The sequence below is a fragment of the Falco punctatus genome, assembly GCF_963210335.1.
Source record: "Falco punctatus genome assembly, chromosome: 5".
NCBI lineage: Eukaryota > Metazoa > Chordata > Aves > Falconiformes > Falconidae > Falco > Falco punctatus.
Window position 1 is genome coordinate 19,362,170 of NC_137584.1, and position 23,183 is coordinate 19,385,352.

The window sequence follows — 23,183 nt, forward strand, 5'->3', positions numbered from 1 at the left end:
TGGAGAAGACGGTACGATTTCTCACTGTCAAGCAGAACCTTCCAACAGACAGCAAAAGGGTGACACATTTTTTGGTTTTCCTTAAGTGCTGTACCAATGCATTTTGTACTATTTTTCTTGCAGTTCAGTAATGATGAAAAAGAAAATGGAAATTAAACATTTCACCAAGACACCAAATTGTTCCTCTCTGCCACCCAAAGGGAAACTCAAAATTGGGATGTTTGCCGCTATCAGCACCCCTGAAGCTGCTCCTGTGTACGCTCTGTGTAACAGCAAACAGTACTCATAATACCTGTGAACTCTGTTTACACAAAGCATTTTTCTTTTAGAGCTATGAAATGCAGCTCTTCACTGAACTCCTCTGAATTTTAACCAGAAAACTTGTACTACAGAAATGTTCATGTTTGGTTTAAAGCAAAAAGTTAATCATTAAGAAAAATACTATACTAAGAAAATGAAGCTCTAGGAGCACACAAAACAAGAGCAAAGTGGTGGATTTTTTTTTTCCATTTTTAAAACTTCGTTAAAAGGCAACCTAAAGACTTTGAGGGAAGTGTTTTATGGCACAGCCTAAGCACAAGGAATTGTAACTAAAACTTGAAAAACTGAAACTGAAAAATCTTGTTAGCTAGATGGTAGATTCTGCAATACGTACATATTAACAGTATTTTTGAGATAAACCATTTCATCAGTTGTCTATATTTTCTGTTTGTTACCATTACCAGCTTGGAATTCAAATCCACCGATCTAGAGGGTGGATATGACCCTCCAGTTGGTGAAGGACTGACTTCCTTTAAAAATAAAAAAATAAAAAAATAAAAGAATTTTAAAAATCCTCTGAGCAAAACATACTTCAATGAACCATTATGGAAATCTTACAGTAAATACAATTTCAAAGCATTTTCTCTAATGAGAAAAACACATAGGTGTGGAGATGTTTGGAGAAAAAAAAAAAAATCTGTTTCAAAGAAGTAGATGCCAAGGAGCTTGGTTTCCTCTGTTTCTCTGCCAAGCTTCCTGGGAACCACACGCTCCCATCTTTATTTCCTGGACTTTCTACAACTCCCCAGCCCACCTCATTCCAGATACCACCTTCCATTTCCTCATCACCTGCCTTCTCCAAACACAGACTCATCCCTGGCTTTATCCCACTCCTAGTGCAGGTGTCCCCTCCCCTCTCTCATGTTCACTAATGTTCTCCACACATGTTCTTGTTCTTCACTTCACCCTTGGATACCCCCAGCTCCTTCACTGACTGGGCAACGCTTTCCACTCTGAAACCCACTTCTGGTTCCAAGTCTCTAGTTTCTTGTTCAGCATTAATTCTTTACTTCTTCTGCCCCGAGCCCTTGACTCTGTTATTCCTCCCAAACAGACACACTCCACATTCATCCTGCTTAACCTGCCTCTGAAGCTGAGCCTTCTCCTCTCACCTGCTTCTGACCCTCCTCCTTGCAAGCCACACTACTCACCCCAAACACACTGTTTCCAATACCATGGACTTCATTAACCAAGAGAAGTCCTTATATGCACATAAGCTATTACTGGTCAATCTGGAAATAAAAGTTTATCAGTAAAACCTTCCATGTTATAACAAACTCAGAGCCCTTCTGCTTAAAGGTTGACTGGACAAAAAATTGTACAAGTCTCAAGTACAGATAGTTTAGGACACGTGTAATAAGTTCTTTGTAAAGAGATGGGAAGTTTTCTGCTGAATGAGCACAAGATCAAAATTGCCATCACATCCCAACCCAGAAACACTGTTTTCCCAAGGTCCTGCTTTTTGCTAACATTTATCCAATTCATCTGCATTTATCCAATACGCTCTTCAATTTTCTTTTCAGAACCAGCAGCACCTCTGCAGAGGAGACACTGTCCTGCTAGAGGAGCTGCAGTACTCCCATCTTCTCTTCCTTCCCTCACCTTCCCCCCATCAAACATATACTTACAAGCCAACCTGTAAAGAAGCAATAAGGGCTATCATGGAGCCTCGATTAGGTGACTGACCTGTGCCAGCTCTGGGCTACTGGAATTGCTGCTACCAGTACCACAACAGCATCCTCTGCCCCTGCTCGATCCCTCCTCTTCAGGCCATTGGCTCTCCCCAACTCCAGGTTCCCAGCTATTTTACTTCCTCCTCACTCCTCCTCCTCCTCGAGCTGTCCAAGCTCTGTAAGTAAGCAGGCCTAAACAGAAGTGTGTGCTCACTAGCCAGAGCTGATAATCCTCTTAATTCCCATCCACCAGCTGCCACCTGAGAACATACCCCCCCTGCTCTGAAGTGACTGAAAGTCGTGAGCAGAAGCTATGACCTCCAAGCCACGTTAGAAACAGACAGAAGTAAGGGGGAGTACTGGGACAAAAAGTATAGAGAAGCAGTAGTGCAAACAGAAACAACTCAAAGTCCTGTGTTCCAATCACAGAATCCTGCTTCCCCTGTCCACAATTTACTGCTGAACTAAACTTGTGAGGCCTTTGTTATATTTAGTTTCACAACAGAAATTCTAACCTCATTTCACTCCATATACTGTTAAAAAAAGACAAAAAGTACCAGTGATCACAGTTGTAAGACTTGAGGTATCAGTGATCTTTGTCACATCAGTTTCCCATACTTAAAGGCAAAAGCAGATCTCCAAAACCAAAACGACTCTCAAAACAGCCTCTGAATAAATTTTCAGAATATAAAACCTGAAAGCCTGATCGCTATTGCTCACAAGAGTAAGGTGAGGAAGACTCCAGCAGTAGTTTTATACTACATGCAGAAAAGGCATATTGATTTACATGCATTCACTCTACCAGAACTCCCAGTCTTCAAGTAGTGCTGGACCTGACACCCACTCTGGGAATTACTAGTTACAAGCTAATTAGACCCAAGCCTCCTTGTTCAACTTCAAAGACATTTTGCACTTCCAAGACACCAGGTCTCCACTGCTGCTGTTCAGATTTATGCTGTTCAGATCTGATGGGACAAGTTTCTGGTTGTGATCAGTTTGGGAAGAAAACCCAGTGGATCAAAGCTGCCTGCTACTCCTTGTAGGCATTTGAAACCAAGAGTTTTCTGTTCGTATAAGCACATCTGTGAGAGTTAATTGTACAAAAAACTTACCTCTTTGGGCAAAGATGTTAATTTGTTTCTATCAGCATTCAAATTGTTCAGCTTCTTTAGTTTTCCGATGCTCTTTGGCAATGACTGTGCCAACAAAAACAAAATAATACGCAAAAAGAATTTGAAAATTCAGAGTCAGAACAAAACTTATCCCACTTTAAAAATGAATTAATAGACTGATCCATTTTCAAAACCGGAGTGTAATTAACACTCATTAATACAGGCCTTCCAAAGGAGATTCAAGGTTTTATCTTGCAGAAGAAATGTCCAGGAATGTCAGTTTCTAATAGAAATTCACTCACTGGTTATCTCTGCACTAAGACGAAAGATGCACAACAGACGTTTAGAGAAGTATGTATGCAGAACGCCCAGATCATCTAACTTTAGGCTTCCTCAATAGAAGCTTGCCTCTCCATTAGCTAACTGAGATGCTATGAACTGACCTCTGGAGTGGCATCTTTCCAACAGGCTTAAGCTCTTAAATCAATCGAGCACTAACCTAACTTTAAAAATGCTCAAAACCAGATTTTTATAACCACTTCTACTCTCCAAGTGACAGTATCACGTGAAGGCAGTTTGAAAATAACAGAAGGAAACACCTAATAAAACGAAGTCTGGATTTTATTTTAATTGACCACATATCATATTTAATATTTGGCTGGAGTAGATCAGCAGAGCAAGGAACAGTACAACAGCAGCTCTGCAGTGCTTTGGGCTTCTATTTAGTTCCAGCAAGTCAGATCCACATAACATACAGCAAAAAAAAAAAAAAAAAAAAATCAGCAATAATGCAACATGGAACAATCTCCACATTAAAAACACAATGAAGTAAGTGATACCTGCACTCCACATGCTCCAATTCCCTTAATGGTCATGAAAGATTCAAGAGTGAATATGTAATTGCTTAAGCCTTTGGAAGAGCGGATTGTTACTACACACAACTTGATCTCCAGTGTTCATTTAACAGGTAAGAAATAAGATGCATGTAAAGGAAACTTGCTACTTAGCGGTAGCAAGGTTGAGTAACCTTACAAACTAAGTGATTCAGCACTTCGCAGCAGGTCTTACTTCTGCCAGCCATTTCAGCAGCCATGACCATGCTTACCTGCAGTTGGTTTTCTGTTAGAACTAGTTCTGTAAGGCTTTCGCAGTCTCCAATTGAATCCGTCAGTTGAATAAGTTTGTTCTGATCAACCTTCAAAATGGAAAGCCTCCTCAATTTTCCTGGACAGAAAAAACACCACATTCGTTCAGTTTAGTATCCTCCAATACCTGCTTTAATTACAGAAAATTTTACTACTACAGAACTCTAACATAATTATTTTTTTCAGGTAAAAGAAGAATTTGAGCACTGCTTCGCTTGGCGCTTGCACTATTTGTGTAAGTTTATAACATCACTGAATTCATATTCAATATAAATACTCATATCCAATATGTAAGCATATTAAATTGTATTAAAAGTTGCAATCTGAATGGTACCACATGTAAATGTCAAGGACATGTCTGCCCAAAGGAGAAATACAAACAGGAGAAAATTATCTATTTTTTCCTCAAGTATTCAATGTTTATTAGTAAAGAAGTGTTCAGAACATCACCTATGCCCTCAGCCACAGTAAGAAAGGCTTGCACTAAGTGACAGTCCAAACCCAAACAGGGTCAAGGTCTCTTTTTCCTAACAAGAAAAACAGTTAGCCAGACATGAAACCAAGGTTTGTTTTTCAGACTAGAAATCAATCTTCTTTGAAGGTCTTCCCCTCAGGAAGGACAAAATAATATTTCAGAGCAGAAAGCTCACCTTATTCTGCTCCTTTGTACCAGAACTGTCTTCGGTGCAAAGCAGCGCTGACCCAGGCACAGCCCAAGACAGAGAATTCAGAAGACATCGCTAGCTGCTGACACCTCCCTGCCCATTCCCACTTGGTCCAAAATAACCTGTAATAGGCTGGCACATCAGAATTGCTGATGATGCTAAACCATGAGGAGACAGCTGATACACAGAAAGATCGCAACCTAAACAGAAACCCGAGGTTCAGCAAGAAGTACAGTCCTCAGCACCTAGGCAGAATAAACCTGAGCACCAGTACAGGCTGGGAAGTGACAGGCTGTACAACAGCCCTGCTAAAAGGGCCTGGGGCCACGGTGGGCACGAGCAACGAGCGAGATCTCACCAGCAATAAACACTGGCTGGACTACATTAGGAGAATTACAGCCAGCAGATCAATGGAAATTACTATATCCCATCTACTTGGCACCAGCGAGGTCACACCTGTAAAATCATGGTCGGTTTCATGTCCTGTCCTCCCCACCAAGTCCCCAGTTCAAGAGAGATGCTGATGGGGGTCCAGTACGAAGCTGTCAAGATGACCAGGGCACATGTGAGCTGAGGCTGAGAGCGCTGACTCCAGCAAAGCAGCAGAGGTGGAAGCATCTAGGAACAGCCCACAACTACTTGAAGGGCAGTTACAGGGATGACAGAGCCAAACTCTTCTCTGCAGTGGCAGGCAAGACAGCAATGGCCACAAATTGAAGCATGGGAGGTCCCACCTGGACATCTGGAGAAGCTTCCTCAACTGGGAGGTGGTGCTGCACTGACACAGGCTGCCCAGGGGATGCTGGAGCTGCTTCCATTAGGGCTTTAGAGACTTGGTGAGGCAGGCCACAGCTGACCTGACCTGCTGCTGTTGGTGAGAGCCCTGCTTCAAGAAACCCTATGGATCTACCAATCCAGCCAATGACTCAGTGATCAGCTGAGCTCCTCCTAGTAGCTTCCACAGAGACCAGCGAGGTTCACTTCAACTGCAACACCAGATTTTCTCCATTTTGCATAGTAAATTCCAGTATTACACAAAAGGAGTAAGTACTGTAGCCCTAGCCAGTTTTCCAAACATAAGCAAGCTACTACATTCACATAAGTAGCAATTTTTTTTTGCCTTTGCCACAAAATTGCATTCAGAAAAGTTCCAAGATGTACACCCTAGCTACACTTGGCATGAAGTGGCCTGACCCTTTGCAATGACCTTCCTCAGCAAAGGATCTCCATTTAACAGGCTTTCCAAGAAGCAGCAGCTCCTCATGTTCACCAGCTGGAGTTACAGACTAGCTCTCCTTCGGCAGGCTGTCTGGGCTGTAGCCTTTCAGAAGGTACATCTCCATTTGTGATGTACAACAACTGTTATGGCAAACTCAGGTCATCAGAGAGGGCTGCCACAACTCTCTACCAAACCCACATTAGCCAACTGAAGGACCAGTAGTCACCCCACTCTCACAAGCTGAACTTCTACAAAAACATTTCTCTTAGACTCATATAGCATATGGAAGGAGGGGGAAGGTCTGTCCATTCTTTTCCACATTCACAAGTCCTTCTTCCCCTATACCTTGATTTTTTGGGGGAGTGGTGGGGGATCCTGGCAAGAAGACATGCTCTTGCAACATGAAAGTCTCCAGAAAAACAGCTGATGACTAGTAGAGAAACAATGCCTTGCTGACTACTTGTCACAGCTAATGCAAAGGTAAAAACATTTACCTTAAAGAAGGCACCAGTAATGCTTCAGAAAGCATTGCTCAGTTATTAAATCTGTTTTAAGGGGTTAGGCACAGAAAGGCTGTAATCTGGATCCTCAGGGGTGAGGAGTAATGGACCAAAGGTGGAACAGCCTTCCACAGGGTTCAGTATAGGATTAATCACTTTGTCCAGTTGAAGATAATTACATATTCCCCCCTAAAAAGGACGTATTTTTTGTAGTGAGACTGTCAGTCAGTCTTACCGAGTGACCTACAGCATGTTACAAGCTAGAATTTTACTACGTTAAAGAGTTACGTGAAGAGTTATGATGGTGATGTGGACACAATAGGAATAGAGAAGATACCCGAACAAAATAAGTTAATGTAATGTAATGTAAAGTATCAAGACAAAAAATAATTAGCAGGTAGTCATCATGCAGACAATTAAAATGCAAAATTAATAGAGCTATGCATTTCATACTAAGCAAAAAAAAAAAAAAAGCTGAGGCAGACAAGCTCATCTCTTGCACAAAAAGACTTCAAAAGACTTGAAAACAAATTACTTCCAATTTACAGTGGATTACATAGTTCTGTGTGATAGCATTCACCTTGTACTTACCGATGCCATCAGGTAAGACCTGAAGTAAATTCTGAGAAACAAGCAAGTCTGTTAAAGAAGTGAGACCACTAATTTCTTCAGGAAGGCATTCCAATTTATTTTCAGAAACATCAAGACAAAGCAGGTTTTTCAGGTTTCCTACTTCCTGTGACACAAGACAAAAACCTTAAAAGTCATGCCCAAACACGTAACAAAGCAATCTGGAAAATGTACCATCGCAATGAAATTCCAGAAAGAACAACAATTCTCTGTATGACCTCTAAATTGGCTGTTCTTTGTATGACCTCTAAACACAGAAAAAAGTAAATAATTCATTTTACATATGATATACCAACCAATTCAGTCACAGTTTCTTATTCTAACTATTAAGACTGGCTTCAGTAGTCAGACAAGGTATGCTGAGCACACCCAGGCAAGCACCAGCCAAAACTAGAGCTTTCCTCAAGTAAAGACTGCAAAGTTGTGTTTTACAGAACCACAGATTATCAACCTCCACATAATTAAAGTCTGCCCCTCCCAATTAACCCTAGGCAAATTAGGATTAGTCTCTCCTGGCTGATACAGCAACATGCCATGACATCTAGGGATTTCGTATCTTCACATCTCCCAACTGCAACAAATGCAGAAATAGGAATTGGGAGTGTTGCTCTAGCAAGCATATTTGAACTGCCAAGTTATTCTGCCATCATCTACAATTATTAATGATTTTTTTTTTTTTTTTTACAAAGGTAATCTGCCAATTAGCTTAAAAGTCTGACAGAAAAATAATTTTGTCTCTGTTAGCCATCAGAGCACCCTCCCATTCCCCATGTACGCAGACACCCCTATACACACTCTAGAATAGTTCTCATTTTAATCATCCAAATAATCTTGTGAAGAAAAGAATGGCTGGGGCAGAAGTGCCCTTTACTTTTACACACAAGAAATTTTCATACAGTGACAGTCTTCATTCTAACTCACAAAATCAGTCCTTTTATTTTGCAACTATTTCCCTCTCTTTCATTAAGGATCTTTTACTACAACACACACATACACCCCCATTACCCTACAAGTTCATCTTCTGAACATTAGACAAAACACACAATAATGGCCAACTTCAATAAAAAAAGCTGCTGAAGTCACACTTCACCTTTTATGAATGATTATCAGTGTTTGACTACCTCTACTCAAAAAATTATTAGGCCAAGCCAATAACAAAAAAGTCAAAGCAGCCCACTAAACTGTAACTGATTTCCAATTTACACTGTTAACATTGAGATCAATACAGCAAATAACAGCAAAACTGCATGAGAACAGGAGAAAACAGGTTTTGAATTGGCTCTAAAGGAAAAAAAGATGGAAAAGAAACCATTCCACATGTTATCAGAGTTCTTAAGAAAGGGAATTTAGAGTGCTGAAAGCTTTAAATGCTAAGGCCCCTCATCACATCACTGTTGGGGGATTTGCCTACATAAATCAAAATTCCTATTTATGGCAACAGTTGTTACTATTATTGTACTTCTCCCAATGTATTTGAATGGATGAAAATGACTGCAAAAAAAGATTCACCCTCAAAACTGCAGTGTCAGTAGATACAAAAGGTGAGGGTTAGCTCAGCCAACTAGTGGCACCCTGATTATTGGGCCAGGACTGTACACAGACAATGTGTCATCCTATAAATTGAACAATGTGCCTATTAGGAAACAATTCCTTTGTCAAAATGTTTAAAACAAAATGTCTGACAACACGTGATATCATGTACAATCCCCTGCAGAGGAACTCATTAAGAGAAAATGCTCACACACCCAAAACCAAATCCAGACAAAGTAAACTGAAAACTATTTGATTTTACATCACCTCCTTTTAGGTATAAATGAAAAGGTTTCCTTCTAAAAGCATCTTCAAAACGCTATCAGTAGAGCCCATCTTTACCTGAGGTATTTCGGCTAATTGGTTTCCATCCAACCAGAGGTCTTTGAGATTGAAAAGTGCACCAATTGTTTCTGGCTATAACATAAAAAATAATAATGTTAAGTAGTATAGGAGCTTCAAGTAAAAAACTAGACAGTCACCCTGTAATCACAGTAAAAGTAAACCAAACCTTACTTCAAGCACTATTTAAAGGTACCACTGTTAAATGCAGCAAGGGTGACTGTGAGTATTTGGGAACACCATACAAATTAATTGTTATAGCTTAACAAGCCACCATACTTCACCTGACGTGCACTAACAAATTACATGTAAATCCAACATTTAATTGAGTCATCTTAAGGGAGATGACAGGTATTTTTTGGTAGCTCTATCTGCTACAACATCAGACACTGCAACCCTCAACAGTCTGCCTCGGCCCTTTCCCAAAGATTCCTATTCCCACCCTGGAAATAGCTGAGCTTTCACCTGTGCTCAGCCTGTCCAGCTCCCTACAGAAGCCCATACGTTCGCTAAAACTACAATTGAAGACAAAGGTTTGTGCCTTTCCACTCCTTTTTCTTGCTGTACAAAAAGTCTGTGCAACACACTCATTTTCTAGAAATCAGCTGCAGGTTTTTGTGTAAATATTATACTGAACAAGACTAAGCAGAAAAAGGAAGCACTAACTGCAAAAATTCATCTGTACCTATAGAAAGGCTCTCCCTCCATACATTTTTCTTTCTTCAATTTTGGACATCCTATGATCTATTTAATGTAAATGATGCGTAAAACAAGACCAACGTGCACTTTCACTGGCATGTTGTCTTACCAAGTGATAAAGTTCATTGTTTCCTAAATCAAGTTCTTCCAGTCGCTGCAGCTGGGCAAGTGATCTGTAAGACAAGATAAGTCAAAACAAAACCACATCAAACTAAGCCAACAGAAACCCCATGTATTTGAATGAGCTCATTTTACTGAAACTTGTATCTCAAATTACAATGTATTGTAGACAGACAGTTATTTTACTGGGCACAGTCTATTTGTAGTAATATCTTACTGAAAAAATAATTTGGTTTGTCAGTATTACTGTATGCCCTTAAAACTCACAACTTGGTATAGGCAATCAAATCATTACTCTTTATTTTAACCATCAGTCCCTCAGAGTGGGCAATGCTACATAGGTTAGTATAATTGGTTACGTTTCTTTTTAGGGGGAATTTACAGTTACACAACTGGATAAAAATTCCCCATAGTGGTCACATGTAACAGTGCGACTCAAGACTTAATAAATCCATCATTTCATCTTCTCAACATAATCTATCCATTTCTGAAGTATTTCAGGTTGGATTTGAGGATGCAGAGAAAAGGCCAAAAGGATGCAAAAAAAAGTCTTCTGAACATGAACAGAGAGAGAGGGCCATCCTTTTATTTCAAAAGCTGTCTGTTGTAGAGTGCTTGCTTACCTTCCCCAAAACCACAGGAGCACAAAAGCCAGTGAGACTTGCCAACTACATTACTGACAGAATTTTCCAGAAGCAATAAAATTGTCAACATTTGTGATAGCTTCATTCTGACACCACATGGCAAAAGCTAGCTAGCAATTCATATCTTCTGACCACTGACATTTAAAGTGCCTCGTGGCTCACAGCTGCAAACAGCTGCAACTGAGGTATTGGGTAGACTGACAGGAAAAAGGCCCCCAAAGCAACTGGGGAAGAGACTCAGATCAAAATAGGTTAAATCTACTACAGTATACATTAGATTATCTGAACAAGCAGACTAGGAGTCACCAAAATTCTTGCAAGAAGCAGCCAGGTAGTGAAGGAAGGAAACTCCCTCACTAGAGAAAGAAGAGGGTTCTTCCAGGAAGCCAAAAAAGGAAGATACCTGATTAATCTCACAAAAAAAACCAACCATCAATTCCTCTGCCACAATAGAGACAGCACAGAGACATCTAGAACCTTTTTTTCTGCAAAAAAATCATGGCGGGTGGAGTGAGACTTCAGGCATCAGTAGGCCTAGTTTGCCAGCAAGGCTTTGATCTCCAGGTTTGGGAAGCTTTTGGTTACTTAGCCCTGAACACAAACGCTTATTTAAATGCTGTGAAGGTCTAGAGTGGAAGTCTCCAAGATCCTGTTATGCTACTTGCACAGTTAGGAAATTCCACCATGAGAACAACCCAAACCACCACTCCCACTGCCGATGCACTCATTCAACGCATGCAGGAAGAAATGTCTGGTGCTGGTGAATTTTGCACACAATATTTTTACAGAGCAAAACCAATCAAGACAGACTGCAGGCTCCTGCTGCTAGCCAAATACAACTACAAATAATGGATGTCAATAGGTGTTGCTAAAACAAAGCTGTATCTATGTTGCCATTTGACACTGAACATTTTATCTAGCTGTCGTTCAGTTTCATATGTTAGCAGATTTTAAGAATAAGAACATTTTATGTTAATATAATTAAAACACATGAAATATCACTTACTCAGGTAAATATGTCAGCAAATTTTCTCTAAGTTCCAGTGAAGCCAGGTTATAAAGACTAAAAACCAAACAAACAAATCACATTTTAATGCAATCTTACTTTTTCTATAACACATTTTCAGAAGAAGAGTGTGTGTTTACACAGTTTAAAACACAATTGCTGTGAACTGATTCTTTTCCCGTTTTAATTCAACCAGACCAAAGGCAGCATACAAAGACTGGAAGCTTTCACTTGTTCTCTGTTATACTTCCAACACATTAAAGCTAGAAAGTAAACACACAAATTTCTATTTGTTGAAACATCAGTAGTTGCAAGTTACTAAACAGGGCATATTCATATGAATTACATTTACTTACTCGCTTTCAGAATCTGGCGTGGGCTACCAAAGTTACAGAGCATCAAGTAAACCCATCACTCTTCTAACAACAGCGCGTTCATTACTGTAAGTGACATTATGCTTCTAAGCGGCTCACTTGCTCCGTAGCCCAGGCTTTTACTAACATCACCATAGCAACATTCAGATTTTTCAGGGGGTTATTTATGACTAAATGGAACACAAGGAGTCAGACATTATCCCAACACTATAATCTGCTCTAATCCTCCAGCGTCCCAGGGAAAAATAAAAATCAGATATGGTGACTGCAAATAAGTAGTTTCCTACTACAGAATACGTTCTGTCCTGGTGTGCAGGGAAGGGGAACAGTGTGCTAGCCCTTAAATAAAATCTAAGCTTAAAAAGGAATTCCACTACATTTAAAACACATGTTAAATCTAAACCCAAAACAATTTTTTTTGTATACCTCAGGAAAAAAAAAAACCAAACACAAGCCCATGCACACAGACCACATAAAACTGGAAGATTTATCTTCTCTTCAAACAAAACTAACATACTGAATTACAGGGTCATTAGTTAGCCCCAGTAAAAAAGCAGCTGATAACCTGAATAAAACTGAAGAAAACCCTTCATATCGCAACTCCAGTACAGCTATCTAAGCAGGGAAAGCAACATAACTGATACAATGGGTTATTAAAGGAGAAAAAAAAGATTTTTCATTGAATTTGGATGGTGTCTGGAAAATAAATCCTTATTTCAAGCACCTATTTTGTACGGCATTCAGAAAACAGTGAACAAAACCTCACAGGAGCATTTCAAGCACCTATTTTGTACGGCATTCAGAAAACAGTGAACAAAACTTCACAGGAGCTTTGATTACTGCCTCAGCAGCTCTCTCCAGCTTTTAAAATAAGCACATTTTACCCAATGGGTTCTGTATTCCTCGAGGAGAAATACAGTTAAAACATACCACACAGGTGAAGATATTTTAGTAGAAGCCTATTACAAATTCAATTAAATGACAGGTGAGAATAAGTCAGCTATTACCACAGAATCATTCAACAGAAACAAGGTAATAAGGAAGCCATCATTCCAATGATGCAAGGAGAAAAGTCTCACATAAAAATTTCAACAATATAAAACACAAGTCAAGACCGGACATGGTACCCAGCATCCTCATGGAAACAAAACCAGTGGAGGGGGACAGGGAAAAGGTGATTGAGAACCATTTCTCTCAGAGAGGAACATGGGTCTGCTCTTACATTGCCACTCACAGACTATGACATTTTTGTTTACAGGTTTTCTAGAAACCTACTTCAATCTTCCTTTGAATGTCACACTTTCTCTTCAAGCTCCTATTAGGTGAGGCCCATGATTCACTTTAATAAGGAGAACATAAAAAGGATGCGCACACCACCAAGCTGCCTTGTAATCTTGTGTTTACAGATCACCCCACATCTACTTATCTCCCTCCCCATCATGTTGAAGTGTTGACGGGTAAAATGGTGCAATCTCTTAATTTCTCTTCTTACATCAGACACCACTTTGGCTGTGGTAAAGACAAATCTTTGTCAGCAAAACCACGTTCAATAGCAAGAACCTGGGAACCACCATCTTAACCAGCCTTATCATATCGTTAAACTGGGGCATGCCAGTGAATCAGCTCACAAAATTGATCCTGCTTAAAAATAACCCAGAAAAAAAAAAAAAAAAAAAAAAAAAAAAAAAAGAGTAAAACAGATCCCTAATCCAACATAGAATAAATCTGCTTAAACACCTGGGCCAGTACAACTGCCAAGAAGGTGCAAGGAAGGAATCTGTACTGCCCAAGCCAGCAGCACCATGAGGATGCACTGGGTCGCTGTGCCCTTGTGGATACCCAGTCTTTGCATCCAACGGTATGCCATGCATTTTGGAGACCGGCTGTGGCCAATCGCAATCCCAAGCTACGTTCTCACAGGAGTCAGCTACCTACAGGCCCATGTTTTTGTCTCTAATGGCACAGCTTTCTGGGGGAGAAACACTTTATTCTACAGCTACCCACATCCACAACATGCTCACAACTGTAAGTCTACCCTGAAACAAAACAAAGACACTGCCTTTATCTTTTCTACATCTTCCAAGGTCTTGAGTCCAAACCCAACGTAAGCGGACCCCAACAGGCGAAACCAAGCTTCTCACTCAGTAACATAAAATACAGACTAAGTCTATGAATTTTATACCAGCAAAGCTGCCCCACTGCACCGAAGTTTTATGTTCAAGGTGGATCCATCTGAAAAAGGCCATAAAATAAGAGGAAAGTTTTGACTTGTTACTCTTATATTTTGACTAGTTACAGAAGCAACTCCCAGTAAATCTATGTGCTACAAATGAAAATGGGAAAATGTGACAATTATATCAAATAGCATCATACAAAAGGCACGGTGATGTACTGAAGCACCAATCTCCAACTCATTACAGAGTAGAGGTACAGCTTTTCCTTAAATTTACCAACAGATTCTTAACACCATGTATTGTTCAATAACATTTCTCTGGGTTTAAAGTACATTAAGAAAGAGTCATTTGCAAGAAAATTCCTACATTGCTTGCTATTTTTCAAATATATTTTCTAATTTAATAACATTCTCTCCAGAAAGTACGATTGTTTCTCTTCTCAACTACAGAGATTTTTCACAATATACTAAACAAAATCATTTCCCCTTTTCCCTCTGCCCTTAATTTTACAGGTGCACTGTTCATGAAGAGTCTTCCTGAAGTCCCTGAAAGAAACTAAAGGAAGCCATACTGTAACAATTTCAGGGTCTTTCCCTAAACCTAATCTTCACCTAGGACAGAAAACTAGTCATGGGTGTTACCTGTTTCAATCCATAAAACACGAAGACAACAGCAATATAGTCTACTGAGACAGGAAACATATCCATCAGCAGCTGTTCACAACTGCATTTAGAAACACAAACGCACCATAGAGTATGGTAGGCTGCTCCCCAACACAAACTGTCCTCGCTCCCCCAGAAAAACCCAACAGAAAATGTACAAGCAGAATGTCATCTATATTGTAAAGCAGAAAGAAAAAAAAAAAATCAAGAAAAAAAGCGCAAAAAAACCCTAAGTACTTTTCCAAGACGACCATCACAAGTAGCTATTTCACAGAAGCTTGTAAAAAGCATTAATGTTGTAATAACCCTCACCACAAAAGCTACCACACACACCTCGAACACTGAGCATGTGTGAAATTACTAAGCACAAGGCAACAGCCAAACCAGGTGGAGGATGTAGTAACTGAAATAATTACAAAGTTTTCCATCTCAGCATTCCAGGTGATTTCTGAGGTAAGGGTGGAACCAAGTCAAATTTAAAGCTACAAACATGGCCTAAAATTTCACTTTCAGTACAAACCAGACACATTCATTCAGTGCTGTACCTAAAGTACAGATATTGCAAGTCATCACATGAGCTAGAAGAATGAAAAGAAGCATATGAAATCAGTAATTAACAGCAAAACTAACAGCAACAAAGTAGTCCATGAATGTTGGAAGTCTCTTTCCTGAGCATCCCTGTCAGGATTTGAGAGAACTCACAATCCAACACAGTCTACAGATAGGAAACACTGCAAATAGTCCTTTATGTCAACTGCAGTGGTCTCCTCCAAAATAAAGGTAAGGCTAAAACCAGCCACTAAGACTGGAATCAAAGCAAGACAGGTTTTATTTGGGTTAATTACAAAGAGATTATCAGTAGCAATACGCCCTACAAAACAACTGTTTCAAAAGCAGATGACTCTGGACAATAGCAATTTGTTGCAATAGGTAAAACAATATCAACTGTAGTTTAAAAAAAAAAAGAAGAAAAAAACAAAAAATATAGGCGGGGGAATAATTAAAAAAAAAAAAAGAAAAAAAAGAGACATGTTCCCTAGTTATCTTGGATGAAACCACATTTTCGGTGTATCCCATACATTAAATATGCTCTGCCTTGTAAAGATATACAAAACTGAGATGAGCTATCCTAGTGCTTTAACTTTATCAGGGACAGCTGCATCATTCCTCTGTTCAAGGGGACAGAAAGTCAGTCTTAAGAGTCACAACAGACAACACTATATATCCCAGGTTTTATCCCCATACCATTTCATACCCATCCCTGCAACAGAACTGGGAGCACCTAAGTCCTCGGGGTACACCAACAAAGGCTTCTCAGGAAAGCATTAGGAAGCACAGTAAGAAATATGCCATTTTATTGTAAAAACGAAGTTAAAAACAGAAAGGTGGAAAGAGAAATGTGGAAAGAGCTAGAAGAAAATTAAGACAGATGATAAAAAAGGACTAACATGAAAGCTAAAGGTGCTTAGTTAATAAAAACTGGACAACAGACTTCTCTTACTTGAGCATAAAGTCACACATCTTGACCTTATGTCAGAAGCACCACACAGCTGAGCACACAGGACCAGGCATCAGGCTGGGAAACAAGGAAGTAAAGTTGGAACAGGTGAACATCTAAAGCACCTGCAGAAATGCAAGGCCCCATCTGCATCCTTTCCAGAAAGTTTGATTTGGGGAATGTAACATCCCAAACGTAGTTTTTCCTCAGGTTTGTAAGACCGCGAAAAGGGAAAGACAGGAGAATGGGCACAGTCCCCATATTTATACAGAACATGGGAAGGTCCTACAGAATAAGGATGGCTAAGGTAGAACACAGCGCAGATTCTGAATTTGCTCTGCTATTACACGTGTTATGCAGCAATAGCAATGGCTACAGAACACAATCCAAGGATGTAGCATACAGAAATGAGATATCAAGCTGACAATCTGGTTACTCCCACCAGTTCCAAAGGACTCCAGTTCACTAGGCCTGCACCTGAAGATTACCATCACTTTGAAAATGCCTGCCCCTGCATCTCTACACAGCATGTATACTTTGAAACATTCATCACGACACCAGACTGGGAAGGAAGGGTGTTTAAACTAGGCAACTCTTTTTGTTTTTCACACAGAAAAGGAACATGCCGTCTTTTTCTGTCAAGGGTCTTCCAAGAGATGAGAAGGTAACTGTGGTACTCTGATAGCAGCATACACAATGCATGAAACTAATCATGTTTAAATACATTACAGCCCACCCCCACTGCCCCAATAAAACTAGGAGAAACATGCATGCCCGTACCCCAGGACACACCAGTTAGGTGTCTAGTCACTCATCTGACAGGATCCTATTAAGCTACTCCCATCCCACAAGGCTTCTAGCTGAAGACCGACAATTCACTGAGAACCTGAGGTTTAGCAGCTTTTTCTCGCCCAAGGAAACGACAGGGTTAATCAATCACTAGTCAGCTCTCAGAATGCCACTTACTCAGAGTATTAGTATTTGAAGGTACAGCACATACCTTTGGGATAGGCTCCTGTTCCAGGTCACTCCCTAAAGCAGCCTCTTTCTCTCACCCTCTCTTCACTGACTATATAATTGCAGAAGGAGCCTGAAAAGACCAGCCTCCAAACTCCAGCTCACATACCGATCAAATCCTGGGCTGCATCAAAAGAAGCATGGCCAGCAGGCTGAGGGAGGTGATTCTGCCCCTCTGCTGCACTCTGGTGAGACCCCACCTGGAGTACTGCATCCAGCTCTGGGGCCCTCAGCGCAGGAAAGACACGGACCTGTTGAGGCAGGTCCAAAGGAGGGCAACAGAAATATCAGAGGGCTGGAACACCTGTCCTACGAAGAAAGGCTCAGGGAGTTGGGATTGCTTAACCCGGAGAAGAGAAGGTTCTGGGAAGACCTTATTGCAGCCTTTCAGTACTTAAGGGGACTCACAAGCAAGATGGAGAGAGACTTTTCAGCTAGGTCTATTACAGAACAAGGGACAATGATTTTAAACTGAAAGAGGGTAGGTGTAGAGGCATGAAGCTGGGTTAATTAACACTGATAACATACAGCTGTGGGCTGGCTTCAGGGGCGGTGGGTTGGCTGGTGTAGATAAGGTGCAGCTGTGGCTGGTTCTGGTAAGGGGTTGGGCAGCCGAGGAAGAGAGATGAGGAAGAAGCAGAGAGGGAGAGCGTGGGCCCTGGATGAGGAGAAAGCCGCAGAGAGACTGGCATAAAGAGTATGCTGGTATGTGATGGTAGAAGACCTTGTTGTAGCTTGATAGTTTGGAGACTGCTGTGACAGGTAGGTTTACTTTGTCATAAGGAAGAATTTTTTTATGATGAGGATTGTGACACAGTAGAACAGGTTTCCCTGAGAAGCTGTGAATCCTCAGTCTCTGGAAGTGTTCAAGGTCAGGCTGGATGGGGCTTTGAGCAACCAGATCCAATGAAAGATGTCTCTGCCCACAACAGGAGGGTTGGACTAGATGATCTTTGAAGGCCTTTCCCAACCCAAATGTATTCTATGATTCGGTGAAATTAGGTACCCAGACTTGGGTGGTTTCAAGAGCTTCTGTAGTATGCACTCCTTTCCAGAGGTAACTACCACTTCAGTTCCTCCTTGAGTCTGCCTTATTTCACCCACACACGCTTACTGTACCTGCCAGCACCACATGCTTCCTCAGTGTCTGAAGAACCAGCTCCTATGAGGGTTTCTGGTGTAATGACACTTCCAATGTAACAAAAGCAAAATTAGCCTTACAGGAAAGAATTATGTTTCCTGAATTTCCTAAGGTTCTGTTATCGTATAACCATGTAGTTTGTGGTTTATATGCTCCCAATGTGCATTTTGCCCTTTTTAAAAGAGTCAACACTACATGCTTATTTTGCTTACAACTACTGCTTAATGCTGGCATATAATTAGACAATGTTATCACGAAAGAACCTTAAAATTAATATCCATTATAGGGTAGCCTACAAATAATACAGAATTGCAGCTAGTTTCCTTTTCTCAAGAAGTTATTTCTCCAAAAAGTTCAGCTTAAGGTTAAAGCATTTTAATTTTTTTTCCTCCAAATGTCAGCTGTAACCTGTCTTCTGCCTCTTAGGTTAAGCTTTAGCTATGGAAACCAGTTTTACGGTGTGAATGATGAAGAGCACTAATGAACTTTTGTAAGATTAATCTGAAAGAATTTAAAGAGAGAGACCTTATACCCACACTTTGCAACAGAGGAGAGTGATCTTTGCAAATTCTTAGCTACTGAATCCCAGAAATTCTTACATAAGCCATAAACTAAAGGAAGTATTAATTATCCAAATGAGGGTATGTATCCATTTCAAAGCAAACTATTGTCACACACATGAAGTCCTATGGTTCTACCTCAGAATATAAGGGATGCTGTAAAATCAACTGCAAAGCAAGGTAACTAGATTTAGTTTTGATGAAACTGCTGTTATGTCTTACCAGTATTCTTAAAGACCATTCTTCCAGAAATCACTTTGAGACACTCCCCCTCTTCCTTTTTGAAGGCAGAGGAACTTGAAGTAACTTGCACTGAAGTTAAACACTATTCTTTCCTCTCAAGTTTAAGTGTATAATGTGCAAGAGAAAGGCCCAAGGCTTTCCTTAGCAGTACACTTCTAGAGTTTGGCAAGCAGTGTCCTTGTAAATACTCTAGTAAGAGCAATTCTGCTAACAAAATATGATAGTAAGGATTATGTTCCTAACACTTGCCACTTTCTACAGAGCTAGAAGTGGACACAGTGGGCAAATACTCCTTCCCAGGAAGACTAATTTTAAATAGGCACAAAAGAAAGTAAAGTTGGTAACTTTGCCATCTAGACTTAAACAGCAAAGAAACTAGAAGCCAGAGGAAGATCATTTGCATAGTCAGCTACTTTAATTGAATAGTCAATACCATCAATTGACTCGTAAAAAGCTACAGCTCTTCCACAAACGAAAACAGGATAAAAAAACATTAGAATCTTATCAGCCACTAACTGGAGGAAAGACTGAACAGGTGGCCAGTAGTGCAAGCCACATCCAAATTTTGAAAACAGAGGAAAGTTCTACAGTTTATGGCCAAGGAATTCCCTAAATATGTAATAAAAGTAGTCTAAGCTGCTAATTAAAGCATTTTCTATATGAGCTTGGTTTTCAAGTTGCTTAAATCAGTTTTACTCTCCCTCTCTCTCACACACACTGCAACAAGCATGGTCAAAAAGAACAGACAGGAAAACTGAACTCTCTATGACCTTCAAAAGGCATCATTAAGAAAAAGAGAGTTCATAATTATGGCTTAGCCTGTTCACTTTTGAGTGCCTTAACCGAACCTTCTCCAATTTGCTTATCAAGATTACTGAAACAGGCTGGGGAGGCTAAGCCAATTCACTATTACAACAAGATTTCATTTTCAAAATATCTTCCATTCCACTCATGTAACGTCAATCTTCAATGACTTAAAAAATGGGACTACTTTACTTCAAAAAAATATTGCTAAATAGATCTTAAATAACTCTTCCCTGTATAACATACAAGATGCAACATCTCTTATTTAAAGGCCAGATGGCACTGCATTTACTACTATATTTTAAACAATGTTCCTGAAATAAACTTTTGAGTTCCTTAACATTCATTTCTGCCATTTAGCAAACAGCTGTGATTGATTAACACTGAATACTCTACCTACTCAAACACTGTAAATATTACTTGTCATGCTAAATTCAGATAAGCCAGTGAGAGCTTCTAATACTATTTATATCAGCCTAGCCATACCACCTACAAATAGTCCTCCTTCTATGTATTTGCAAGATAAGCCTCCCCATCACTTTTGTTGTATCATGTAAGATCATATTTTAATCAGACATCATTATGCTGAACCTTAAAACAGAATTACATTCCCTTGTTCCACACAATTTTAAGAGCATTTTCCATTCTATGGGATGGTCCCAAATGTGTAATCTACACTTGAGGTATCCTAGCATACACTAAGAAAAACACAGTCAAGGACTGGCCCAGAACTCCATTACCAGAATAAGAATGCCATCCTGATCTGCTTCTGAATCAATCTGCATTGAGCACATCATCCTTGCCTTTGAAGACCTTGTATTCTCCAGCTACTCTTATTCAGATCAACATTAAAGATTCTGAGTTCAGAAGTTGCTGAAAACTTCAAAATCTCTAGAATTAAACACAGGTATATATAAAAAAAAAAAACCACACTCGATGACTTTGTTTCTGTAACACAAAATACTGTATATTCGTGGTTCCACAACTCTTAAAAACCATGCCTGTAACAAATCTTTATGCAAACCCATGCTCTTAAGTGCAGTAACATTTGCTCTATTCTTTTCACTATGTTCAGCGTCATAATGAAATGCCTATTTCAGCGTTCTACCTGCTAGCTGCAGACGTTAAGAGGAAAATTTCTCTGCTTACCTGGTAATTCCCTTTCAGTAGTAAGGTCCACAGATCCATTCAGCCTGCTTGCAGCTTGGGGGTAAACCAGACTCATCAGTCATCAGCATCAGAAGAATAGCCTTCCCATCTAAAGAAATTCACCCCTCCCCACATCAAGATTTTCTAAAGCTAAAATAACGCTATTCTACTTTCTTGCATCACAGACTGTGCAGTTCTCTGAAAAAAGCTGGGGGGGGGGAGTGGGGGGAGAGAGGCCATAAATGATGGGGATATAACAAATCATGTTATTACAAAAATCTTTTGTTGACTCCTCAGGATTTGGAGATCGTGTCCAAGTAGAAGACCATCTGTACGCTTTAGGGGGGGGGGAATTAAGATTGCGTATGGCACAGGAAAGCTTTATTATTCGTCATGCTAGAGCTCAGGCAGGGAACTTCCAAAACACGCTACCTGCCAGTCAGTAATAATCTCCTACTTTAAACCTTAGCATCAAAAAACACCAAAAAAAGAGGTAATCCTTATCTTTTTCAGGCACAGACAAGACTGCTGAAAAAATGGTGAAAGATAAAAACCAGGTGTGAGCTAGATGTTTGGTGTGCTCATAGGCAGCAGGCTTTAAATCATAATTTAAGGCACAGTAGTGAAGCTTCAGCTGTTAAAGAAACTTGTTGATTTTCTTGTCCCCACAGGATAACCGCCTTTTTCAAACATGCATTTCATGCTGAAAGGACTGTTGTGTTGGCTAGGGCAGACTCCTTATGAAGCACCCATCTGAGAGTCTGATGCTAGATTAAACATTGGAGACGCACATAAAAGGCCTCCCAAAGAAGGTACCTGGATTTCGTTCAAGCCTATGAACCACAAATAAATAAATAAACACACAAAGCTGACACTATGTCTCTTCTCTTTCTAGAGTTTAGGCCGTGAAAGCACTGTATGGATCTCTAAGTTTGGAAATCTTTGCTGGTAAAAAGCCAACATCACAGTGGGTTGGTGGTGGTGGTGAAGTAACCCTGAAGCCAAAGTTACAGAATGAACGCATATGCACAGACATACATTAGGTTATTCATACTACTGTAAGGTATGCCCTAGGAAGCCTTACAGACAAACACCCTGATTTACCCAAATACCCTTACATACAAATACACTGATTTTTTAATTTCAGGAAAAAGTTATGCCCTGTGTTTTGCGTGTTACATGAATAAGGAAGTATTGAAGAAAAATCCTGAAAGCAAGTGGAAATTCCCAGATGCTACCCACACTGGGAGGAACTGGTTATGCTTGCTCGTTGGGCAGCTCTACAGGCACACATGGTCCTGCAGAATAGGCAGGGAAATTAGAACTTGCTCTCATCAGACTGAAAAATGCTGTAAAAGACACTCCCACTCACAGTTTAAATGGTGTAACTTGTTTCTCCAAACCGTTCAACTAGCCAGTGGGACAACTCCTGCTTCACGCACCCACCTAATTATTAATTAAAATATCTCACATGCATTAGCATTCACTGTTTTACTCCAGATAGCAACCACACCATGAGTTAACAGAACACAAATCAGAGAAACATGAAAAATAGCACTGGTAATATTTAAGATAACTAGTCTGTTATCGAGTCCTAAAGCAGCATGTCACACATCTTTCTAGTACGCTTTAAAATAATACCTGAACTTAAAAAAAGGGGAAACCTTCACCTAATAAGCGAAAACTTCCAGCACATACACCAGCATTGGATAAGCAGATTGAAGCGGTCACACAGAAGAGAAGTTGACATACACTGAGCAAGAAAGAAGTAAGACAAAAGATTCAAGGGAGGCCTTGCCTATGTTCTTCAAACATCCAGTTGGGACCCTTTTGACAACAAAAAGGACAAGAAAAATATAAAAGGTTTATGCAAAAGAACACTTAACAGCACAGTAAAAATATTAACAGCAACTCTATGCATCAGTGGCCTGAAGATGGTTCAGACGTTGGCCTGG

The 23,183-nt window shown here is 40.1% G+C and overlaps 1 protein-coding gene across 2 annotated transcripts in view; it reads right to left on the minus strand.

Moving 5' to 3' along the window:
* Positions 1 to 23,183, minus strand: part of LRRC1 (leucine rich repeat containing 1) — a 111,236-nt gene that overhangs the window by 32,725 nt on the left and 55,328 nt on the right. For both annotated transcript variants that reach the window (XM_080388687.1, XM_080388688.1), the window contains exons 5-10: positions 11,607 to 11,663; positions 9,946 to 10,009; positions 9,138 to 9,212; positions 7,227 to 7,371; positions 4,212 to 4,330; positions 3,107 to 3,190 (exon numbers count right to left, since the gene is read on the minus strand). In XM_080388687.1, coding sequence (XP_080244813.1) covers positions 3,107 to 3,190; positions 4,212 to 4,330; positions 7,227 to 7,371; positions 9,138 to 9,212; positions 9,946 to 10,009; positions 11,607 to 11,663 — 544 coding nt within the window. The remainder of the gene's footprint in view (positions 1 to 3,106; positions 3,191 to 4,211; positions 4,331 to 7,226; positions 7,372 to 9,137; positions 9,213 to 9,945; positions 10,010 to 11,606; positions 11,664 to 23,183) is intronic.